At 65.5% G+C, this 24029-nt stretch overlaps 1 protein-coding gene across 4 annotated transcripts in view; it reads right to left on the minus strand.

Annotated features, from left to right (window-relative positions):
- Positions 1-3375: 3375 nt before the first annotated feature.
- OSBPL5 (oxysterol binding protein like 5) overlaps positions 3376-24029 on the minus strand; it is a 49125-nt gene continuing 28471 nt past the window's right edge. For all 4 annotated transcript variants that reach the window (XM_046016688.1, XM_046016690.1, XM_046016687.1 and 1 more), the window contains exons 4-22: positions 19355-19435; positions 18991-19092; positions 17719-17922; positions 17093-17177; positions 15450-15621; positions 15050-15245; positions 13860-14044; positions 13205-13286; positions 12131-12229; positions 11720-11816; positions 10909-11007; positions 8738-8835; positions 8210-8299; positions 7992-8128; positions 7394-7579; positions 7078-7204; positions 5865-6027; positions 5238-5340; positions 3376-4342 (exon numbers count right to left, since the gene is read on the minus strand). In XM_046016688.1, coding sequence (XP_045872644.1) covers positions 4204-4342; positions 5238-5340; positions 5865-6027; positions 7078-7204; positions 7394-7579; positions 7992-8128; positions 8210-8299; positions 8738-8835; positions 10909-11007; positions 11720-11816; positions 12131-12229; positions 13205-13286; positions 13860-14044; positions 15050-15245; positions 15450-15621; positions 17093-17177; positions 17719-17922; positions 18991-19092; positions 19355-19435 — 2445 coding nt within the window. In that variant the 3' untranslated portion in view covers positions 3376-4203. The remainder of the gene's footprint in view (positions 4343-5237; positions 5341-5864; positions 6028-7077; positions 7205-7393; positions 7580-7991; positions 8129-8209; positions 8300-8737; positions 8836-10908; positions 11008-11719; positions 11817-12130; positions 12230-13204; positions 13287-13859; positions 14045-15049; positions 15246-15449; positions 15622-17092; positions 17178-17718; positions 17923-18990; positions 19093-19354; positions 19436-24029) is intronic.

The following is a 24029-nucleotide window of genomic DNA, read 5'->3' on the forward strand; positions in this document are numbered from 1 at the left end:
CAGCCCGCCCCTCCCGCCGCCGCTTTTAAAGGCAGAAACTTCCCGCCCCTCCCGCCGCCGCTTTTAAAGGCAGAAACTTCCCGCCCCTCCCGCCGCCGCTTTCATAAGCCGGCTCCGGCCTGACGCTCGAGGGAATTCCCCGCCCGCGCCCGGGCTCGCGTTCCTATTGGCCGGCCCGGGAGGGGCGGGACCCCGACGCCCTTTCCTTAGAAGGGCTGCGTTTGCTTACGTCATCGCCACGCGCCCTCCGTGGGAACTCAGGCCAATCCCTAGGTCCGGAGGAGCCCCGTCCGGGTCTTTCGGGGCGGGCCCACGGCCCCCTTTCCCCAAGTCCCCCCTCCCCCTCTCCCCGTCCACCTTCTCCCCCTCCCCCCGTCCCCCCTCCCCCCTCCCCTTCCCTCCTCCCCCTCCCTCCTGTCCCTCCTCCCGTCCCCCCTCCCCCTCCCTCCTGTCCCTCCCCCCGTCCCCCCTCCCCCCTCCCCCCGTCCCCCTTCTCCCCCTTCCCCCGTCCCCCCAGCCGCGCGCCCTCGTGCGCGTGCGCGCCCTCCCCGGAGAGGATGCTTGGGACGGAGGGAGCGGGCGGGGGCGGGAGCGGGCGGGGGCGGGGGCGGGGCCCGGGAGCGCAGGGCTGGCTGTGGAGCGGGGCGGCGGCGCACAGCGCTCTCCGGGGCAGGCCCGCCGCAGACCGCCGGGGAGACCGCGCCGCGCGGCCGACAACCGCTTAGAAGTCGGGCGGGGTGGCCGAGGCCGGTGGGACGCGCCGTCCGATCCCCGCGTCTCGGGGGGCCGTCGCCGCAGAGCCGAGGCCCAGCGCAGCCGGCGGGTGCTGTCCGGCTCCCCCGCACGCCCCCAGGGCGCCCTCCCGCCGGGCCTGAACGCTGGGCCACAGGGCGGGGCTCCCCCGACGGCGGCCCCGCAGTCCGCGCGGGTCCGCACCCCGCGCACGGCCGCCTGGGCGGAGCGAATCCGACCCGCCCCGACCCGAAAACGGCCTCCGCCGCGCCCAGTCCCGACCCTGTCCCGGGCGGAGTCGGAGGGGGACCCCCGAAGGACCTCGAGTGTGACCGCGGAGACCGGGACGGGGCCTCTGTGAGGACGAGCCGCCGCGGGCGAGGGGCGCCGCCTGTCCGCGGTTTCTTTTGTCCCGCACGTTCCGTCCCCAGTCACCGTCGCGTCTCCGCTAGCGGCACCGCACGGCGTCGGGCTCCTTTGAGGGAGGGGGCGGGAGCGGAGCCGCGCGGCCCCAGCTCGGGAAGACTCGTCCCAGCAGACGGAGGGGACATTCCGACTCTTCCCACCCGCCGGCACGGTGGGCAGGGGCCGGCAGGCCTGTCCGAGAGCCGGGGGGCCTGCGGGACCAGCCCACGGGCAGGACTGAGATCCCACGGGAGCCGGCGGGAGGGAGCGGATTTGCTGACGGTGTAGACGGCGGGTACAGGTCGTGCGGAAGGAAAGGAGGGTCTCTTCTTGGCTTAGAACCAGAACACGGGCCCAGGGGTCCTTCATAAAACAGCCCTTGCCTGGGGCTCAGGGGCATTGGTGTGGAGCGTCTCCAGCTGGTGGTCTGCAATGCGCCTGCCATGGCTCCCCGGTCCCTCTCGCCCAGTCCTTCCTTAGGCGTTGCCCGTTGTGCTGGAAGCCTCTAGAGAAGTCCGGGCTGCCTGTCCTTCCAGGGACGGCAGGCCTGATGTGCACAATGAGGCACGTGTGAAGTGGGGGTCAGGTCCCCACAAAGGTAGAAGCAGGTAAAGGAGCAAACCCCAGACTCTTACGGGGTCCCACAGGTGCCCCACCTCGTGGTGCAGCCCCGGCGGGGCAGGGTGGGTGTCCCGACCACCACGGTTTCTGCTTTGCCTGCTGCAGCCCAAGGATCCTGAGGATCCCGAGCTGGGGCCCACCGCCTTGTTCCTGCTCACCTTGAATTTGGCTTCCAACGGACTCCAGATTTAAAACCATCTCCCCAATCTCTGAGAGGGAGAAAAAAAAAAAAAAGACAAACCGCAAACAGAAAGTGCTTTAAGTTCAGCCTTATCATCTGGCACACGGCTCTGGGTTTTCTTGGTTTTGACACTTTTTGATAAATCTTAGAAGCCGGTTGACTGTCGCTTGGGTTGGAAGAACCGTAGAGGGTTTAAGGCGATGAAAAATGGCTGCATCGGGGCGCCTGGGTGGCTCAGTGGGTTAAAGCCGCTGCCTTCGGCTCAGGTCATGGTCCTGGGATCGAGCCCCACGTCGGGCTCTCTGCTCAGCAGGAACCTGCTTCCTCCTTTCTCTCTGCCTGCCTCTCTGCCTAGTTGTGATTTCTCTCTGTCAAATAAATAAAATATTAAAAAAAAAAAAAAAGGAGCAGGGAGCAGAGTGTCTATCTGCTTTAAAAAAAAAAAAATGGCTGCATCAAGGGACGGGCAGGACGGCGTGGTGGGATGGGAGGCACAGCTCCGGGCCCCCGTCACCCGAGAGTATCACGGCAGTGTCTACATACCCAGCTTAACCCAAGGGACCCAGATGCCATGCCCAGCTTTGTACTGTTTCCAAGGGCCATGTGACCCCCTTGTAACCACCCATCTGGATTGGACTGGCTGCTCCCGCGAGGAGCCACCGGTCTCCCTTTCCCTGGTTGATTCATCAGCACACCAAGGACACACGGCCAACTCTGGAGGGAATTCTGGGGCTGCCGCGGGGTGTGGCGGCGGAGCTGGTGAGTCAGGCCACACATGGGGGGGGAGGTCAGAACGGAAGAGGAGGTGGCCACAGGCTTCCTCTCCGGAGCAACCAGCCCTGGTAAGGAGTTGCGGAAAACTATGATCTCAGGGGCACCCCACCTCAGCAGTGGGTGGCCTCTATGCGGGGATCCAAAGCCAGTCTGGGGGCACCGCCCTCAGGGGGCGATCCAGTTCCTGGGGTCCCCTCTGACCAAGGCAGCCACAGGACCTGGAGAGGCATCACCCACCTGCCCCTCCCTCTCCCCAGCCCGAGCCTCACCCTGTCCTGGAGCCAGGGGCCTAAGGGAGGGGTGCCCGCACGCAGCCCCCCATTCTTCCCTGGATCCTTCCTCCCCATTCTCGGGACCTCAGGGCCCTCCTGACAGCATCCGCTGGCATGGCTCTGTCCATGGGAACACCCCCACATTTCCGGAAGTCCCCCAGGAAGACAACACTGTGTGTGTGCCTGTTAATTTCCGGGCCTGGAGCGCAGGCGGGGAACAAGAACATGGATATAAACTCTGGAAAATGGGGCGGTGGGTCCCAATGGCACCTCCCCACCTAGTTCAAGGCTCAGTGTGACTACACGTACACGCGCAGATGCTCACGGGCACACACGCGTGTGCACACACACAGTGGCACTCGACACAGAAACAGGCGAGACGCCAGATGCTGCTTGCAGCCTGCCTAAAATATTGCAATTGGCGTTTATTAAAAAAGTGTAAACAGGAAGACCGTGCATCAGTCCCAGCCACGTGGCCAACCTGGGCTTCCCTGCCCCAGGGAATGCTGGGGCGCGAGAGGCCGCGCCCTGCACACGCCTGCCCACCCACGCACACTCCTGCCGGCTCACGCCCAGGATGTGCGAGGCGGGGTGGGCTCCAAGGGTGTGCATCGCCGGGTCCTGTCCAGTCGCACAGAAGCAGCGTGAAACCCCAGTGCTGTCTCTGGAGTAGCTCCAGTCTGCCCGGGAGGCCCCGGGAGGCCCCTCTGAGCACGCCTTGGGCAGCACGGGCAGGCTCTTGGGAAGGACGGCCTCTGCATCCGGACAGAGGAGACGTGGGAACCTCTAGGACCCCAGGCTTGTCCCGCCAAAGCTCCCCAGCTCATCCCTGCTGGGGGGTGACTGTGCAAAGCCTGGGCAGTCCGTCCACGCCCGGCTCCGTCACTCCTGGCGGGGCATATGGACGCTGGACCAGGAGCGAGCAGGCGTGTTGACCCGGGGGCGAGAGGCAGGATGAAAGCTGCATTTGGCTTTAGCTTAAGGCTGGCACTGGGTGGAGGGTCCCACCGGCAAGGTCAGCGGCTCCTCTGGAGGAGCCCGTGGCCCTCCAGGTGCCTCCTGCTGTCCTCCAGCCCCCGTGGGCCTCTCTGTCCGCTGGGGCCACGCTTTTGGCTCTCTCCGCCTCCCTCCGGCTGGCTGAAAGTGCTAGGTGCCTGGAAGGGAGGAGGGGGCTGGCCTAGTTCTGCAGGCAATGCCCACACTGTCCCCAAAGGGCTCTTATTTGAGGATGTAGTGAATGAGCAGCTGACAGGCCAGGAAGACAGAGAGCAGGAACCAGGAGCGGGGGCTCTGCAGGAGGCCTGGGGCCGGCACCTGCCTGGCCCTCCCGGTGGAGCTCAGCATGGCTGAGAGGTGCCTGCAAGGACAGGGAGGAAGGCGGCTGAGCCAGGGCGGGCCCACGCAGGGCGGGCATCCCTACCTTCAGCGCATAGCCCATTACGCAGGGGCCCCCGGGCCCAGATTCCAGGTAAAGGGAGTCACAGCTGGAGAAACTGGGACTCTCACAGCCTCTCTTCCACTCCTGCTGTGACGGGCTGAGCTGGGTCGCCGCGCCCCAAAAGTCCCACGTTGGAGTCCCGGCCGTCAGGACCCCTGATGTGACTTATTGGGAGATTCAGTTAAAATGAGGTCAACAGAGTGGGCCCTAATCCAGCATGGCCGGGGTCCTTATGAGAAGAGGGGATCAGGACACAGACACATACGCAGGGATGACCCCGTGAGGACACAGGGAGAGCACGGCCCTCCACACAGGAGGACAGAGGCCTCCGGAGAATCTGGCCCTGCCCCCGCCTACATCTTCGGTGTCGGTCTCTGGGACTGGGGGACTGTGGACGTTTATCGTGCGCTCCCCCGTCTGTGGACTGTGTCACAACCACCCGGGCACTTGTGTCCTCACCCTGGAAAGGCTGGCAGAAAGGCTGGCTTTTCCCGTGGCTCCCTGCCTCACGGCCGGCCTCCTCTGTGGTGCCGGGGGCTGACTCCCTGACTCACCGCAGCTCCTCCAGCCCACCCCGGGCTCCTGGGCCTCCTGCCGCTGCTTTCTTGCACAGAGTTCATCCGCTGGTCCTGTTCCAGCAGGACCCCCTACAGCGCGGCACCTCCCACCCCCACCCCCGGGCCGCCTTCTTCCTGTCCTCCATCCACCAGACCCTCTGCCAACCCCCAGAGTCCTAGCTCTGAGTGACAGTCCAGATGCATGGTATCCCTGGCCTCGGTGGCACCCTGGCTGTGTCCCCGGGAGCGGGGCTTACCTGTGCAGCTCCTGCTGGGCCTCCCGGATGGACACGATGGCCTCGTGCAGTGCCTGCAGCCGCCGCGCCTCCTTCCCACACCGCGGGCACGGGCTCTCGCTGCCTGGGGTGTCCAGCCACCGGTCACAGGACCCAGAGGACAGGGGACGGAGGGAGAATCAAACACGAGTGGGCGTGTCCGGGGAGCTGGCATGCAGGGTCCCGGGGTCGTGCCCGGCTCCGGCCCCCACCCCACCTCTCGAGTGCCTTCAGGTGAAGCTAACGACATGGGGAGTCGAGGGGCAGGCATAGAGGGGACCCCAAGCTCAGCTGGCCTCTAATAAGCCCTGTGGGACAGAAACGGCAAGGAGCAGCTCACGCACTGCGGAGACAGGCACGGGGTCGAGGAGGAGCAAGCAGAATCAGACGGCCACACGCAGACGGACACTGTCCAGCCCTGCCCCTCGCACTGCCCCTGCCAGCCAATCTGAGTGCAGGGCTGGGACCGCTGTCCTCCAGGCCCCTGGGCTCGGCGAGGCCTGCTGGAGGACCCTGGGAGGACGGTCAAGGTGCACCATACACCTGCCCAGGGGAGGTGCTTCTCTGACCCTTCCCACTCTGCAGAGTAGCCGGCCTGGGAGGGCTCACCGGAAATGAAGTCACCGTCCTCCTCCTCTTCTTCCTCCTCCTCCTCCTCCTCCTCATCTGAGAGCTCCGGGCAGGACTCGGGTGTGGAGCTGCTCTCCGTGACCTGGCTGTGGCCAGAGGGCTGGTCGCTGGCCTTGCGGAGCTGCCGGTCTGGGCCAGGCCCCTGGAGAGAGACGAAGCCACTGCAGCTGGGGACACGCCCAGGTCCAGCACAGCTGTGCCCACAGGGGCAGGGATGGGCCGGCCTCGGGGACGGAACTGCTCTAGAAGATGTGGCTGTGAAGGCTGGTCCTGTCCCACCGCGGGAGCTGGCAGCCAGGCCTCCCCGAATGCTGCGGGGGGCTCTCCAGTGGGACTTGCGGGATTGGCTGACCGCCGCTAACTGCCCAGAGCGCAGGAGTGGCCGAGGGGTGGCTGGCTGGAGAGGCTGAGGGGGACCCAGGGGGCATCCAGGTCGGCGCCCTGGGAGGGGGTGGGGCGGCCTGGTTTGAGGGGCTACAGCAGGCAGGGAAGGGGAGGGGCTGGGGCACAAGGGCAGTGAGATACTGTGACCCTTGCTTGCTGGCAAATTGGGGCCATAGGGCCAGAAGGTCCGTGCCCGTTCGGCCCCTGTGATTGCTGGCCTCCCGCTGTGTGCAGGGGAGGCAGCTGCGGGCACAGAGAACCAGCAGCATGTGGTGGGGGCGGTCGTGCAGTGGTCTCTGTCCACGTGGCACCACAGAGGACGCTCCAGGCTTCTGCACAAGCTGGTGTTTGTCCCAGGAGACCCCCTGCAGGGCTCCTGGGGCCTCCCCACCTGCCCTCCCCGCCCCCCTCAGCATCCCTGCGAATGTGGACTCCTCCTCCGCCTGCCTGAGCAAGCCCCTAGGCTGCCCGAGCCTCAGTTTCCTCCTCTGTAGACCGGCGAGGGTGCTGTGAGCATCACAGACAGAAGCTCCGGGGAGCAGGTGCGGGGCTCTAGAAGCCAGGGCACCCCTGCACAGCGCCCCGTACACAGGTACCCCGTGCACACAGCATTCCTGCAAACCCGGGCACCTCGGGGTGGTCAGAAGAGTCCCTGCTGGGAGGGGTAAGTGCACGGGGCTGGTGGGAGTACCCAAGGGGGAGGGGCAGGCAGGTAAGAGGTCGGTGGGGGAGGGGGCCGCATCTACACCCCGACAGTCCCCTCCTGCCGCTGAGGTCGAGCCTGGGCAGGGACCCTGGGGGAGCTGACCTGGTGCCTGGGCCCTGGGCTGCCCAGGAAGGTGGTCTGGTGGGCCACGGTCTCCCGCCGCACGGTGTGCAAGACCCCGTCTTGCTCAAACTGGGCGACGTCCTTCAGAGGGTCCCAGGGGCTGCGGCTAGAAGGTCCAGAGGGTGTCCGTTGGCAGGGGCAGTGGCCCTCGGGGGCAGGGGGCCCATCTCGGCCCTGCCTCAGCTTCTCAGTAGCGGCCAGAGCCCCCACAGGATCCCTCCTCCTCCATCACCCGCCCCTTCAGGGCAGCAGGAGCCCCCGTGGGGCCGGTCTGCCCACCCCGGGCCGCACTCACTCCTCATGCCGGTAGCGCCACTCCTGGGTGGCGGGGTCCAGCCGGAACAGCTGTGGCTTCCAGGGCACGAGGTTCTGCTGGCGCTCGCGGGCGCGCTGCCGCTGCGTCTCCTCCAGTGAGAACTTCTCCTGTGTGGCCCTGTGCTGGTCGCCCTCGCCGATGGCCTTGGTGACGTGCTGCCAGAGCCTGGGAGCGGGGCACGCGCTCTGAGTGGGCGACCTGGACGGTCCTACCACCCTGGCCCTGGAGTGGAGGCTCGGACAGCAACCTCCACTTGCTTGCCTCCAGGGACAGGGAGCTCAGTATCTCTTGGGGAGCCCGGGGGGTTCTTAGAGTGCTGGAGATTTACCGTGAGGTGCTTCTCCCCAACCCTGAGCTCGCAGCTCCTGCGGGCAGGGTACTCTCCAGGGAGCTGCCGGGCATCTGCCATCCCCAGGTCTCACTCCCTCTCCTATAGCTGCCCCAGCAGGATATGTCGTTTGTCACGGGGTGTCCCTTCCCTACCAGGGACATCGTGGGCCACGCTGTCCGCACGCCAACTCTGCCCAGCCATGCCAGGCCTGGGTCCGGGGGCCCCTCGGGTGCCGGCGGGCCTCACCTCTCGGACTCCAGCTCCGTCTGTTCCGCCAGCAGCACCGTGCGCCTCCTCAGCCTCTGCCCCCGGACCTCTCTGCTCGGGTTCCAGAAGAGCTCCGCGCTTCCCCGGCCCTCCTCTTTGATGAACACTTCTCGGTCCTGCCCCAGACGGCCCAGGCAGGGTCAGAGGTGCGGGCCCCCTGGCTGTTCCCGTGCCTGCCCCGGATGGCAGCCTCTTACCCAGTGTCCGGTGAGATGCGCCAGGACCTCCTCTCCTGACCTGATCTTCCCCGAGATCTGGTTGATGCTGGTGCTGCCCCCGAAGAAAGGCTGTGGGGACACCCCGAGACCAGGCTGGTGAGGGGCTGGCGGCCTCTACAGGCCCCTGGTGTCCTTCAGTGAGCCGGGCAGGAGGAGGCCCTCCCTCACGAGGGCGCCGGCTCTCCCCTCCCGGGACGTGGGAGCCCGGCTAGGATGGGACCCAAAGCTGGAGGCCGCCACACTCGCCCGATGCCTCTGCTTGAGCTCAAGGAGGCCTGAGGGGCCTGGCGGGGCAGGGGTCTGGGCCTGTCCTTTCTCCGCTACGGGGCCTGCGGGAGCCCCTTCCTCTCTCTGGGTCCTGGCCGTGCTACGGAGATGCCAGGAGCTTCCCCTCCTGAGTGCGCCTGCTCCGGAAGCCATCCGGGGGTGCGGAAGGGGCTCCTCCCTGGGCCGAGCCCACTCCCCTGGAGGCCCTCCGGTGGCCGAGGGTACGGCGGCCAGCGCTACCTTGAGCTTGAATTCCAGCTCAGCTTGGAAGTGGGTCTTCTCACACTCGATGGTCACCCTGCCGCCCAGTTCCATGGTCATGGCACCGTATAGGATTCCTGGAACACAGGCGCCTGCTCAGTTCCTGACTCAGTCCCACCCAGCCACGCTGACCCCAAGGAGGCCAGCGTCGGACCCCGGGGGAGAGGACAGGAGCCCCCGGAGGCAGAACCTCTGAGGAGAGGAGCTGGTGGGGCGGGAGGCTGAACCCAGGGCCATGCCTGGCTCCTCAGTGACCCTCTGCCCCCAAGGCCTCTGCTTCTGAGAGTTGCTCTGTCCAGGGAATGTCCTGCCCTTGGCGGGTGCCTTCCTCCAGGTCCCCTTCCCAGGCTCCCAGGCGCCCCACTGCCCCCATGAGACGCTGGTCGCCTTCTGTGATTTGCTGTGTAGTTTGGGCCTCACGGTGGGCTCATCCGTCTTCGCCACTCAATCACCGCTGCATCCTGGAGTGGCCGGCGTGTTTGTTCAAACTAGTACATACCTTATATGTAAGTACTCTGAAGCTTATTTGATAGAGAGAGAGCACAAGCAGGGGGAGCAGCAGGCAGAGGGAGAGGGAGAGGGCGAAGCAGGCTCCCCGCTGACCAACGAACCATATGCGGGGCTCGATCCCAGAACCCTGGGATCATGACCTGAGCAGAAGGTAGACACTTAACAGACTGAGCCACCCAGGCGTCCCCAGTACATAATAATTAATGAAGGAAAGAATGGCTCTTCTGGGGCGCCTGGGTGGCTCCGTCATTAAGCATCTGCCTTCGGCTCGGGTCATGATCCCAGAGTACTTGATGGATCCCCGCATCGGGCTCCCTGCTCCCCGGGAAGCCTGCTTCTCCCTCTCCCACGCCCCCTGCTTGTGTTCCCTCTCTCGCTGTGTCTCTCTCTGTCAAATAATAAATAAAATCTTAAAAAAAAAAACAACAGAATGGCTCTTCTGTTTCTTCCCACGTGGAGGACTTAAATCGAACTGAAGAGACGAGCTACGTGTATTATAAACAGTTGGGGATGTGCGATAAAACGGAAAGGAAAAAAAAGACAAGCCAAGGGAAACAGCAGAAGGGCTGGGAACGCCCCAAGTCCTGCCCCCGCACAGGAGAGGCAGGGATGCGCCCGTCGCTGCCCGGGGGCGCGGACTGGTGGGGAGACGCCAGCCTCCCCTGCCTACACCTGCTGGTGTAGTTTCAACTTTGGGCCCAGGTGAAGAACCGTATTTCCATTTCCGTAGTTCTCTACACAGTGACATCACGCTGCGGAACAAAAGGAAACCGAAACAAAAGGGAAGCGCGTGACTCCGGAAGGGAACCGTCCTGCTGCCTTTTTACAAACCGCAGTGGGTATGCTTGGGACAAAGCAAACCCCAAAAGGAAGCGGCAGGCTGTTTCCAGCCTTGGCCCTCTTGGGCCGAGGGCATGTTAGTGCCCCTCTGAGGGGCGTGTGTGAAGCGGGTTGGGGAGAATAACCACAACCCACGGCCGGCCGCCTGTTTACAAAGAGGCTTTCCCGCGGGGGCGGGGGAGGGGAAAGTAAGGGGTGAGGTGGGGAGGGAGGAGCCGCTTCTGCGTCAGGTCAGGCCATGGTCTACCAGACACCCGCTGTCTTGGATCCGGATTGGAAACCTATAAACTCAGGATCCATTTTAATCTTTTTAAAAAAAATTTTTTTTTTTTAATTTATTTGACAGAGAGAGATCACAGGTAGGCAGAGAGTCAGGGAGGAAGCAGGCTCCCTGCTGAGCAGAGAGCCCGATGCAGGGCTCGATCCCAGAACCCTGAGATCACGACCTGATCCCAAGGCGGAGGCTTAACCCACTGAGCCACCCAGGCGCCCCAGGATCCATTTTCATTTTAAAGAAAAAAAAAAAGATGTTTGTGTTTCTTTTATTGGAAAGTTCTAGAAACAATGACAAAAGCCCTCTTAAGAAGCAGATCTGGCTTGCGGTCTGCAATAGGAAGCCTGCGGTTCAGGCTGAAAACATTTTGTTAGACAACCTGCCGGGGACTTCCCTTCCAGGCTAGAAAGTCACAGAAGAGAGCAGGGTGAGCCGTCAACAAACATGCCAAGACCGAAGACCGGCGCTTCCCCCGCTGACGGCACCGCCGGGCTCTGCCCTCCTGGGGGGCCGGGAAGCCTCTCACCTTTGCAGTGGGCGTAGGGCATAGTAAGCGTGTAGTCCTCTGCCCGGTTCAGGAAGGTGAGCGTGGCCTTGCCGTCCAGCAGAGCCGACAGCGAGTTCCCTGCAGACGGGGGGGGGGGGTGACCAGGGAGTGGACACGGGCCCTCAGGATCTGGACGCCCACCCCCTAAGTCACGCAGTCTGAGCTCCCTTCTAGCAGTCCCTCCAGCTGGGTGACCGTGGGGCCGCTGGGCTTCTCTACCTGACCCGTGGGTCACTGCACCTCCCTGAAACTCAGATTCTGGAAAAGCCCGTGCCCCTGCCCGCCCTCGCCAGGACATACATGACCTGGCTCCCAGGGAGGGCTTCTCAGGGTAGAGGCTGCATGCAAACCCCTGCTCTGACTGTCACCACCCCCCAGAGGGCGGACAGGCCCCCACAGAACTTCTGTGGCCACGGAACTATTCCACTCTGTGCTGACGGGGGCCACTAGCCACGCATGGCCACCCAGCATGTGTGATGTGGCCAGGCCCACTGAGCAGCCCTGGCTTATGTTCCCTCATTCTGATCTAAAAGCCACATGTGGCTTGTGGTGCCTGTTCACGCAGGTTCTTGTCCACAAGCCGCGCCCGTCCTGTGGCTCAGGAGTGGGGGCCCCACGGGCTGGGCCTGGCTTCAGGAATCTTGACTCCAGGTTCTGGGCACCTCACTGCCCACGCGGTTCCTGACCCGGAGGGGTGGGAAGGGAGATAAAGCCGGCCACCGCCCTCGGGGACCCAGTACTGCCCCCATGTCTCCCAGGCTCTGGCAGAGCCCGGGGAGCCCCCGCTCACCGTAAAACCGGGACTTGGCCGTGATGCTACCGCTGATGCAGAAACCGTCCCTCCGGTTGCTGACGTGGAAGGCCGACACAGGCGGGTGGTGGGACACCTGTGAGCGGAGAGGGGCTTTGGAATGGCGGGGGGAGGGGAGAGCCTGGCTCCCCCTGCCCCGTGGCGTGGGGCCACTCCCACACTCACGCCTGCTGCCCAGGGAAGCGGACACTGAGTCGTGGGCCAGGGGGCGATCTGCAGCGTGCCCCGGGGGAACGGGAGGGGGAGGCTCCCCCCCACCCGGGGAAACACTTCCTGCTGTCACAGCGCTGGGCCTGCATCTCCTGGGGGACCCCCCAGAATGCATGCAGGGCTCAGACTCCGCCCACCGTGGAGCCCAGTGTCCAGCTGGGGATGGGGGGGGGGGCCTGCCTGCTCTGCGATGTAGAAGGTGTGGCTGTTGGTGTGGGGGTGGAACCAGCAGCAGCGGAAAGTCTCTCCCAGGATGGGGTTGTAGGGCTTCTTGATCCCCTGCAAGCAACGAGTGGAAAGTTTCTGTGAGGACCCACGCGGGATGGGGTGTGGACCAAGGGCCAACGTGGGGGGCTGCCCACTGCCCACACCTCAGGTGCCCGCGGGGACGGCCCACTACCCCTCTGGACGGGAGGGCCTGGTCTGGACGGGGGCCCTCACCCCACTTGTGCTCTGGGGAGAACGTGCATTGCCCTCAGTTCACATCCTGGGGGCAGCCTCTGAGATGTCCTGTCTAGTTCTTGGCTCCCAGGAGGACCTGAGACCCTCCCCGGGCCGTGCTGTCCCGGACTTTGGACAGAAGGGTGCCTAACCTGTTCAAGGCCCCCCGCGGCTTCTACTGCCCGTTTGATAAGATCCCAGCTCCTGCCCCCGCCTCCTCTTCTGCCCTGCTCACCACCTTCCTGCTCTCCAGAAGGCCAAGGTCATCCCCACTGTGGGGGGCGGGGACAAGCTCCCGCTCAGGAGAGCCCGTCTTCCGGGGCTCAGACCCCCCGGATCTGGTGGGAGGCAGCCGACCGCCCCCCATGCCACCTGCCAGACATGTCACTTCCAGCTGTGTGTGTGACTCCCTCGCCCCACCCCCAACACCCTGTGCTCAGCAGGGCCTGCGTTTTGGGTTCTCAAAAAGGTTTCCACGAGTATGAGACAAACCACGAAAACCACAGGTCCCAGGGGGCTCCCCGAGGTGCAGGCTTGAGAGCCCCTTTCCCAGCACCGCTGTGTGTGCTCGCTTCTCCAACGTGTGCGGGTCCCGCCTGGGCCCTGCAGGGAACCGGGACCACCCCGGTGGGCCCGGCCTGGCTGGGGGTCCCTGGGTGGTAGGTCAGGGCGCTGCCCTCATCTCTGAGGTCTGGGGGCCACAGCGGGGACCATCAGGGTCCCTCCAGGCTGTGTGGGGTCGGGGGGCCCCAGGCTCTCTGGGGGGCAGGAAATTGGGGCTGGGGGCACAGCACACTGGGCGTCCCCTCTTACCTTGGGTTTCTTGTAGAAGCCAGACAGGTACCACTGCAGCACCAGCTTGATGCGCCTGTAGGCGTCCCCCTCCAGGGCAGCCCTGGGAGAGATGGGAGACCCTCTCATGCCGAGCCACTCTCTACCCTGTCTGCCTTCCATCCTGCCCTCCAACCATAGGTCACCCAGGCCCGGGGCAGCGGGGAGTTTCCCGCCTTCCCACAGAGACCCAGGTTCTCTACCTAACCAGAGGGCTGGGTAGACAGGATGTTGCTGGCTCAGCCCTGGCAGAGTGCCTCTGCCTCCAGGAAGGCCTCCGGGAGCTCCCATGCTCCCCAGCAGCTCTGCACGAGCTCCTGAGCCTCCAGCTCTCTCCAGCCTTTCCAGCCTGCAAGCGGCAGCTCGAGGGCGGCGAGGCCAGGGTCCGGAACTCAGGACACTAGAAGGTGCTGGGGACTGCCCCACAGTCACCTCTGAGGAGGGGGGCCCTGACTGGACACACCGCTGCCCCCCAGGACTGGACTTGCAGACCGGGCCCCCTGGGGGGGAGCTGGAAGGGACCGTGGGCGGAGCTCAGCGGGGGCGGGGGGACCTCCAGAAACATCCACGGTGGGCGGGGAGATGCCGAGGGCGGTCTGGGGTCTGAGGGTGTGTGGGGCACGCCCCGCCCGCGCACCTGGACAGCAGGTCGGCGTGGAAGTAGTAGTCAGAGAGCTTGTCGAGGAAGGAGCGGGGCTCCAGGACAAACGTGGGCAGCACCACGCGGGACAGGTCCATGCCAGGCCGCAGCTGCCTCAGCAGGACCCACATCAGGCTCTTGTTCTCCTCGGACACGGTCTCCACCTGGGACGCCTGGCCCAGCTATTGGCAGAGGGGCTGCCGTTGGGCCCCGGCCCCATGCAGCCCCAGGGAGCGTGGCAGGCTCTGGCTGCGGGAGGCGCCCTTCCGAGGCCTGGCCGGCCTGTCCTGCCTTGTCCTGTCCCCGCCCTCCCTGGCAAGTGTCCGACCCCTGCCCAGCCGGGCCCGGGTGGGCCCAGACCGGCTTCTGGAAAAGGCCGGGAGCTGGGTTCAGGCACAGGAGGCAGGGAGCGTCCCGGCTACCTGTGCGCCCCTCCTGCTCCCTGTGACTCCATGCAATGGCCCTGGGACCTGCACTGTGGTCGCCCTGGCCTTACCGAGGGGACACGTGACTTGCCCAGGCTCACAGAGCTGGCATGAGGCCGAGGTGGGGTGTGAACTCAAGGCTGTCTGCTTGTGGCCCGACGGCAGCCGCCCCCAGAGAGGACCAGGATCCGTCACGACCCTGCTGGGCCGCCTTCGACAAGTTGCTTTGCCTCTCTGTGCCTGCACACTTGTCCTGGGGTCTCCTGCCAGGTCCCCCCGGCTCCCCTCGTCTGTGCTCAGCTGAGCCCTTCCTGCGCTCAGCCTCAGAAGGGTCCCGCGGGCTGCCCGCTCTCTGCCTGAGCCCTGCACCGGCATCATCTACCCCCCATCATGGGCCTGTCCCTACTCCCAGCTGCCGGGCTCCTGGTGGCCCTTCTCCACCGCTAGCCAGGAGCAAGGCCTCCCGGGAGCAGCTCTTGCCTAGTGGGCCTGGGGCTTCTCCCTCTATCCCTTGGGCTTCTAAAGGCCTTGCCTGGACCCCAGGGGACTCCCACCTGGACCCCAGGGGCCCCCACCTAAACTGCCCCAGTGGTCTTCCCACCACCCTCAGCCGAGCCCTCACGGCCCACCCGCGCTCTCCGAGTTGTGGCCCCCCGATCTGCTCCCCCAGCCCCTGGGGCGCGGCAAGCACCCCTCCCCGGATTCAGGGAGGCGGGTGAGGTGCAGGGTGATACCCGGCTCTCCGGGGGGACGGGCTCTCACCTCCCCGAACTCCTCGTGGACCTGCTCCACGTACGTGGTGCCCCGTGGCATGGGGCCCTCCAGGCTCTCCGACTGGGCGCTCCCGCTCTCGTTGGTCTTCCCGCTGTGATCCTGCGTCTCGTTATCCGACTCCTCCGCATTCTCTCGCTCCGACTTGTCTGAGAAAGCGTCATTCTCCAGGGAGGACCCGTTCAGGCTGGAGGGGCACAGTGCGCCGTGGGTCCCCCCGGTCAGAGGCACGGCCCGGGTGCCCCCAGCCCCTGATCTGAGGTTCGGGGGACCAGACTCCCCGGTGCTTGGCCCTGCCCACATACTAGGAGACCCCACGTAGGAGTCCCAGCAGGCAGGAGACCCGGGCTTCTGGGAGGGGCCAACCCTTGCCCGCTGCACCCCTGCTCACGGGCATAGGTCCTGGTCGTGGACGGCGGCCGAGGGGGGCAGCCCACAGAGCGAGGGGGGTGACGCGTCTGGCGAGGACCCGGGCTCCCCGTCGCGGCCCTGCTTGCCCGTGCTGAGTCGCAGGAGGCTGGAACAGCGCAGGGCCAGCTCCAGGGCATCCAGCCAGCAGCGGCCTGCGGGGCGGCATGTGGTGAGCCCACTCCACACCCGGGGGCGGCCTCTCCTCTGCCAGGGACGCCCCATCCCTTCGCTGTCCTCCTGGGGCGCAGGTACTGCGGCCGTGGGGGGGGCGTGCTGGGGCTCAGGCAGCAGGCCCGGTCTGGGGAGACACCTGCCAGGGGGATGTCCTTCCCAGGACGCTCACGGCACGCCCTCAAGGTCGCACCTTAGCAAGACTCAGAGCCCAAATTCCACCTAGACACCTGCCGCGTCTGCACACAGGATTGGGGAGGAGGCCCAACCTCAGGAGAACTTCCTGCCACAGGCCTCAGGGGCCACGGGGGCTCCCACGGGCCTGGAACATCCCGGAGGGAGGGCTGGCCGGGGCCTCCGAGAGGCAGCTCCAGAGCGTGGACCAGGAGTGCAGCGAGTGGACCCGGAGGCAGAGCCGCCGAACCCCCCCACCCCTGCTGCCTTCCTGGCAGAGGTGGCTGGGGGCTCAGCCAGCACCCCCTCCGTGTCCCCGGGGTGTTAGCAGCGGTGGGGACACGTGTCCACCGAGGTGCCCCGCGTCTCAGGGAGGCAAGGGTTTGCAGGGCTGGTGGCCCTGGTTCTCACGGGATGTCACCGCGGGCCCAGCCTGGGTCGAACATCGTGGGGGCGGGGGAGGGCGCGACAGGAGCAGCCCAGCAGGACACCAGCTGCGCAGCTACCACAAAGGACTAGACACCCGAGCTCTCCGCATGCTTTGAAGCCCACTCCGAGGCCCCCTCCTCGTCCTCCGGGAAGCCCACCCTCACACCCACAGGGGCCGTGGGCCCTCCCTCCCTCCCTGCCCACGGTGTCCCGGCCCGTCAGGCACCCAGCTCACGCCGCAGCCCCATCAGCCTCGTCTGACAGCTGCTCTTCTCTCCCCCCAGAATGTGGGCTCCGGGAGAGCATGACGGGTCCCTCCCGGAGCGTGGACGCGGTGTCTGTCCACCAGGGAGTGGCCGGCCACCAGCCCAGGGCTCTGGGCCCTGAGGGCCAGGAAGGGGGCAGCCGCGTTACCCGGAGCAGCCACTGGAGGGCGCCCCAACAGCGCGTGCGGCATCTGGGAGTCCCGGGAACAGGGGATCCCATCCGGGCTGTGGCTCTCCTTGCCGGCCGGTGGCTGGGGCCCCGTTTCGTCACATGTGGGTAGAACCTCCCGATTCAGGGGTGCCCGGCAAGCGCCTGGCATGCAGTGGCTGTGACCTGGCGACTTGAAATCAGGTCATGCGATTCTCCTAACACCCTTGGAGCCGGGCCCTACCGTTCCTGTTTTACTTTGGGGAAAGGGAGGCTCCAGGAGGTACTGGCGAGTGGCAGGCCTGCCTGACCAGAGCCCAGGCTTGTCCTTCTCGGGGCCTGAACAGCAGCTCCGTGCACCTGCTTTACAAGCCGGCGGGGGGCCCTCCTCCCGCAGGGTGGCTGGGCAGACCCGCAGGACCGGTGGGGACTCACCGTCCGACTCCGAGGCAGCCCTGAAGATCAGATAGCTGCTGGGGAGCGGCTGCGTGATGGAGCCCACGCTCTCGCCCTTGGGGCCCTGGGGAGACAGAGACCTGGCGTCACCCGGGGGGACACTCAGGGACTGGGGGACACACTGGTCACATGGACTCGTGCACACCCACACCGACACACGTGTGGCCGCAGACCCGCCAGGTGGGGTCAGGACCCGGCGGCAGAGGGAAGGAGCCGCTGGCTCCCTGCTCGGCTCCTGAGCCCTGGGCGCCCGTGCTAGGGTGGCCAGAATCAGCCCACGTCGCTTCAGATCTCAGAGAAAGAGCGGAGCTTCGTGCGGCAGAAGCCTCGCCCGTGCACTTCTGGGGACACACTTACACCAACAGAAACGGTTCAGTGTGTCCGAAATCCTAATCTAACGGGGTTTCTGGGTTTCATCTGATAACCGGACCCCCGTGAGTCCTGGGCTGGGAGCAGCGGCTCACACGAGAGACCCCCCCGCAGCCCCCCCAGCCCCCGCACCAGAGTGGTGACGGGCCCAGCTGGAACCCCGGCGCCCGGGGGCGTGCCCCGAGGCCCCGCTCCTCCCCTGGGGCCTGCGGCCTGCAGCCCGGCCCCTGCGGTACCTTCACGGCCCAGACGGACTGGTCCAGCGGGTGGAAGAGCTTGAAGCAGAAGCCGTCCTTCTTGGAGGGCCGCTCGAGCAGCTCACAGCAGTGCAGCAGGACCGTGCCCACCCACTGGCCCACCTTGGGCGTCTTGTAGATGAGCAGCACCCCCGGCTTCAGCACACACCACAGTTTGGTCCAGCTCTTCAGGGTTCCCCGGATCTGTGGGGAGGGGCGCCGCTGTCGGGGAGGGCCGACAGCCGGGGGGGGGGGGGGGGGGGGGGGACGGGGACACCTGGGGAAGCCTGGGGCGGGGCGGGGCGGGGCGGGGGGAGGGCGCTGGGGCGGGCCGAGCTCTGTTCTGGCTTCGCGAGGAGCGCGGAAGCGGGAGCACACGGTGGGAGCGCACAGACAGTGGCCGGTCTGCAGACGCGCCTGGCAGCCGGGAGCAGACTTCCAGGAGGCCCAAGGCCAGGGTCAAGGCCCTGCCGGGTCCCGAGAGCCCGAGAGCAGCCAGCCGCCAGTGACCGTTGCCAGCTCTGGACACCGTGACACTCATTTCTCTTCTCATCTCGAAGAAACACCCACGTCGATATCTCATCTTTCACTCACAGTTTTGGGGGGGGAAGGAACCCACGGGGGCCTCGGTCCTCGCAGATGACCAGGTGCGGACAGGCCTGTCCCTCTGGGCCTCTGAGGCAACCCCAGGATTTGGCAGCTTCCCCCCCACTGCGGGGGCGTGCAGACACGTCCCAGGGACTCAGTAAGGACTGAACGCGGGCCTCTGACCCCAGCCCGAGAAGCCAGAGCGCAGCCTCCCCACCCCTGTGCCGCAGCCCCGGGCTCGGCGCGCCTCCTGGGACCCCCATCTGCAGGCCGGGGCCCCTAGCTCAACCGGACAGGGGTGTCCGCAGCCTGGAGCAGGTGGGGACGAGACGACAATGAGGTGGGGGGTATCTGCACACCGGCACACAGGGCCACGGGGAGGCAGAGGCCGGGGGCGCGTCCGGCGGCCCGGGGATGCCTGGAGCCCCCAGCAGCTGCAGGAGCAGGGAGGGGGCTCCGCTAGCGCCTCTGGAGGCCTGAGGCCCTGCCCACAGCTTGACTGCAGGCGCTGGCCTCCAGAACTGGGAGAGAAGGCCTTTCCGTCTTAAAGCCCCCAGCCCCTGGTCCTCGGTCCGGGACGCCCCAGGACCCTGACACAGACCCCAGGCCCAAACACGCCGAACTGCTCCTGAGTGACTGAGGAGGCGGCCGAGCCCGGACCGCGCACCGGCCCGCCCCGCGCACCTTGAGGCTGTCGGCCATGATGACCACGCTGGGGTCCGTCAGGGCGCTGAGCAGTTGCTTTGTGGCTCGCTTCTTCTCCTGCCGGTAGGTCTCCTTCTGGGCCTGGACCCCGGGCACCCCGCGGGAACGTCAAGGGACAAGGGCCCGGCTGGCCCCCGTCCCGCCCGCCAGCACCTCTACGATCCAGCCTGGGGTGGAGGGTGAGGACAGGAGCGGGGAGAGGAGAGGAGAGAAGCGTGGGGGCGGGGAGGTGGCCAGCACGTGCTCTGCCCCCCCCTTTGGCAGGCCGGGGCAGGATGACCTCGCTGGCCCCTTCCTCTGGCATGTGACACACTTGTGTCCCCCTTCCCGGGCCCGTGCCCACCTTGAGAGCTTCCTTCTTGGTGACCTTGGCTGTGGGGGACACACAGTCCCTGTCGGAACCATTGTGCAGTCTGTACTCCACCTGCAAGAGAGACGCAGGTGGGCAGCGGGAGGGGCGTCAGCACGTGGACCCGGGTACGCAGAGGAGGGGGAGACCGGCGGCCACGTGGGCCTGCGGTCAGAGAAAGCTGCTCCTGTCCCTCACCGCGCCACACCCTCCGTTCGGCTCAGCCGCGGCGCCGGGGGTAGGGTACAGAGACGGAGGACTCGGGATAGCCAAGGACAGCTTGTGGGCAGGAGCTCCGAGGTGCCCAGGAAGCAGCCATCCCATCCCCGGCCATGGGCCCCACCTCTGGGCGGGGGACCACAGTGTAGTGTGGACTCTCCTCCCTGGTGCCCTGGCAGTGGCCCATGGCTGCGGCGAGGCAGGTGGACCGAGGAGATGGCTCGGCCTTCCTGGGCCCGCTGGATGCGCTCTGTGGGCTGAGAGCAGCAATCGGGGCTCTGGGGCTGGAAGGGGCCGTGGTCCTTTCACAGAGAAGGAAACTGAGGCCCGGGGGTGGTGAGGGTAGCCAGGAGGCAGGGCAGATCAAAGCATGGCCTGAATCCCACCCTCTGCCTCTCGGTTCAGCCTGTGAGTCGGAATACTTTCCTCTGTTTAAGTGGCTGAAAAGAAAGTCAAAGAATCTTATTTTGTGAGACGTGAAAATCCTATGTGCGTGGCTGCTTTCTCATGAGGGCGGCGTGAGCACTTGAGACAGAGCCCGCGGGACCACGAAGCCTCAGAGACTTGCTCTCGGTCCTTCCCTGAAAGCGCCGGCCTGCCCTGTGCTGCTGTCTGGGCTGAGTGCCCTGGGCATTCCCGCCACCGCCACCCTGAGCCCCCACACAAGGGAGGGAGGCCCCGTGGCCCTGAGCCCCCGGCCTGCTGGAGCCATGGGACCAGTCACTGTCCCGTTCGACTGGCTGGGAAACTGAGGCACGGAGAGGGCAAGAACCTCCCTGCCAGTCAGGATGCCGCGGGGCTGGGACCTGCCCCCTTAGGCAGGCCGGTCTTCCCACGGCGCCGTGTGCCAGGTGCAGCTTTGGGCACCAGGGACGGGAAGGAGACGCAGCCACCCACGACTCCCAGAGCTGCGAGAGCCGGGCTCTGTCTCATTCTCCACATCCTGCAGATGAGGGGATATGGCACAGAGAGGCTCAGAAGCCGCCCAGGGTCACACAGCTCACAAGGGGCCGAGCTGTGACCGATAGTGGGAGGGACGGGGGCCGTGGGGACTCTGCTCTAGATGCCGTCTTTGAGCTAAAGCGAAAGTGACGATGTGTATACCCACCGCTGGCCGGTGGCAGGCCTCTGGGGGCCGGGGCTGACCCACGGAGGTGCTCCCAGAGTCCTGCTGGGGAGCTGGGCCTCTTGCGCGCAGCGCCCCAGTGCCCTCCCACAGGCTGTGCCCCCCGCCTGGAATGCTGTTCCCTGTTGCGGGAAGGCCCTGCTCCCCCCTCAGGCCCCTCCCAGCCACTCCCCAGGAAGGGGAGGACGGCTGTGCCTGCCCTGCTGGCCCCCGAGCCCAAGGTTGTACACCTGCCCATGGCCGGCCCGGTACCTCTTGTGACGACAGCCGTGCAGACCGTCCTGCTTGTCGTCTACAGCTTCTGCCAGGGCAGTGACACCCAGCACACCCCAGGCAGGGCGGCGGGGAGTGTGTAGGCATCTCGAATGAATGAATGAATGAATGAATGTGTGAGGGAACCTCTGACATGCTCTCCTCCAGGCGTGGCTGGTGCAGCTGTCCTTGTTCCGGGCAACAGAGGACGAGAAGCAGGCTCAGGGCCTGGGGAAGGTGGGCGGGACGGAGCGTCTGTGCCCTGCATCCCCGTGGGCATCCGTCCTGCCAGGCCACTCGGGCTCCAGCCATCGCAGCCCTGCCCGGCAGCTCCTCTGTCCTCGGGGCCACCCCGGGACCCAGCCCAGGCCTCCTGGGCCCTTCCGTGCCCACGGGCACACGGCCGCGCATCAAGGCACAGCGCGGTAACCCAGCACGGTGACTCAACAGCGCAGAACGCGGGAGAAACACAGCTCAGAGCTGGGACCTCCGGAGTCTGACTGCAAACACGCAACCTGTAAGCGACCTCAAGAAACCGCCTGCACTGCAATCACACACCTAACAAGGATCTGGGGTCCAGCATACGTAAAGAGCTCTTACAACCCAACAACAACAATTCAAAGACGGGCAGAGGACCCGAACAGGCATTTCTCCAAAAGAGTCCTACGATGGTCAGGAAGCATAGCACAGATCACGGGTCACTAGGGACACGCAAATCAGAACCACAGAGACACAGCCCCACACACCGCTGGGACCACTCCAGCAGCGATTAAGGAAAAGCCCAGAAAATCCAAGTGTGGTGCGGCTGTGAAAACAGGAGCCCTCCCTCCTTGCCGGTGGGCTTGTAAAATGGTGCCAACGCTGTCTGTGCAGGGGAGTGGGGCAGCTCCTTGAAAAGTGAAACACAGAAAGCTTGAGAATTGCACGTGACCCCGGAGCAAATGCCGGGCCCAGGATCCTGGTCTCAGGGGCTCCTATACAGCCCAGGAGCTGAAGAACGAAGACAGCCCAGATGCCCACCAGTGGATGGAGGGACCAGCCAGGTGTGGGCCGTCCACACTGGGATGAGACTCAGCCCTACACAGGAGCGGGGCACGGCCACACACCACAGGCTGGGGGATCTCGGAACAGGCTCGGAGGACAGAGCCCGCACACGGCGCATGATTCCATCGGCACGAAACCTGCAGACTGGCAAGTCCACGGCCACGGGAGGCGGAGTCAGGGCCACAGGGTGGGTGAGGGGGCGGGGTTTGGGGCTGGGGGACCCGAATGTTCTGGAACTAGACAGAGGTGGTGATTGCAAGGCACGGCAGATGCACTGAATGTCCCTGAACCCACTTTCAATGGCTGGTTTTAGGACACTTGGACTCCACCTTACAAAAGACGGAGCATCACCGCTAGCGTGTGTCTCCTCAGGCAGCAGCCCCGAGCCGCCCTTGGGAATCTGGGGGTGCACAGAGGAGCCCTCCTTTCCACCCTCCACCCCAGGCTCTGGCGTGCTGCAGGTCTAACTCGTTTCATCTGGTGCTGCCCCCCCACCGGGACCAACACGCTCTCCATGTGCCCTCCCCGGGCACCCCGGTCCTGTGGGCAGCTCAGATCTAATTACCAGATGCATGGGGGCTCGGGTTCGAGCCCAGTCACGTGGTTCTGACGGTGTTTGTATGTTTTATTGGGTTGTAGAAGGACGCACCTACGTTTTCAGTGTTTTGGTGCCAGAAGCTTGTATCTTGAAAACATAAATAACCTGACTGCCAAGGGACAGATGGACGGGTCAACAAAGTGCCCATCCAGGCCACGAGGACTCCTCAGTCTTGAAAAGGCAGGACATTCTGACACCAGGCAGCGCGCGTGGACCTGGGGGACGTGATGCGGAGTGAAACAGGCCACACACGGACCAACAAATGCTGCAGCGTTTCCGGGTATGAGGCGCTTGGGGGCGTCAAATTCACCAGAGAGCGGACGGTGGGCGCCGGGGCCGGGGGAGGGATGGGGTCGGGGTCTTATGAGACGGAGTTTTGTCTGGGGAGACAGAATGTTCCGGTCACGGATGGGGGGCGGCTGCCCCACAGTGAGACTGTGCTTGACGCCCCTGAGCTTTGGGCTTAGAGACACACAGGTCAGTAAATTGGGGGCGTGTATATTTTACTGCAGTGAAAAATGAAAAAAAAAAAAAGCCTTAATTGGATAAAAATGAGTAAGTAAATGAGTGTGCTCCGGCTGCCCTGGGGCCCAGGAAGGGAAGAAGGGAAGCGCGGGCTCCGGAGCGGAAAGGTCTGGTTTCTTCTTCGCCTGAGGCAGACGCAGGGACAGACCACGACAGCCACAGCAAAGCCCGGTGCGACGGACGAGGGCACGGGGTCCGAGAGCAGTGAGGCTGTCACTCGAGAGCACATGGGGCCGCGGGGGGCTGGGCAGGGGGGATCTGGGGTCTGTCTGCACGGCTCCCGGGCCCCATCACCAGAACGGAGAGCCGCCAACCCCTGCCAGTGTCTGGGGGCCTGAGACCCTTTGGGGGAAGAAGGGTGTGCATGAAACCCTGCACGCGGTGCCCGGGACCTCGGCACCCTCCCGGGACCCAGCTTTTGCCCGTGGGGGCACAGCCCAGCCCGGGCCAAGAGGGGCTGGGCCGGGCAGCACGGGCGGGTGGATGCGGGTGTGCGCGTGCTTCCAGGACTCGCCCTCACCCCTGCAGAGGGGCGTCCCTGGTGGAGGGGACAGCAAGTCACAGGCGGAGGGAGGGAGGGCTTGTCCCTCGGGGGTTCCCTACAATAGAAAGACTCCAAGGCCTCCTCTTACGCTACGTTCTGTCCCTAAAATGCCACGAAGCAGCCCACCTTCTCCAGTCCCCGGCCTCCCTGCCTGTGTTATGCCAAGAAGGGTCCTAACCAGCTGACAAGCCCCATTTGTCTCTCTGTCCCTCCTCCCAGCCTCCCCAGATGTGGGGTCGAGAGCGGCTCCTCTTAGCACACACCGGCTGGCCCCCGGTGCCCCTGCTCCGCCCCCCCCACCGAGCTACTTTCTGTTGTCCCCTGAGCAGACCCCCATCCCTGAGCCCTCCCACAGCCAGGC

The sequence above is a fragment of the Meles meles genome, chromosome 8, assembly GCF_922984935.1.
Source record: "Meles meles chromosome 8, mMelMel3.1 paternal haplotype, whole genome shotgun sequence".
Classification (NCBI taxonomy): domain Eukaryota; kingdom Metazoa; phylum Chordata; class Mammalia; order Carnivora; family Mustelidae; genus Meles; species Meles meles.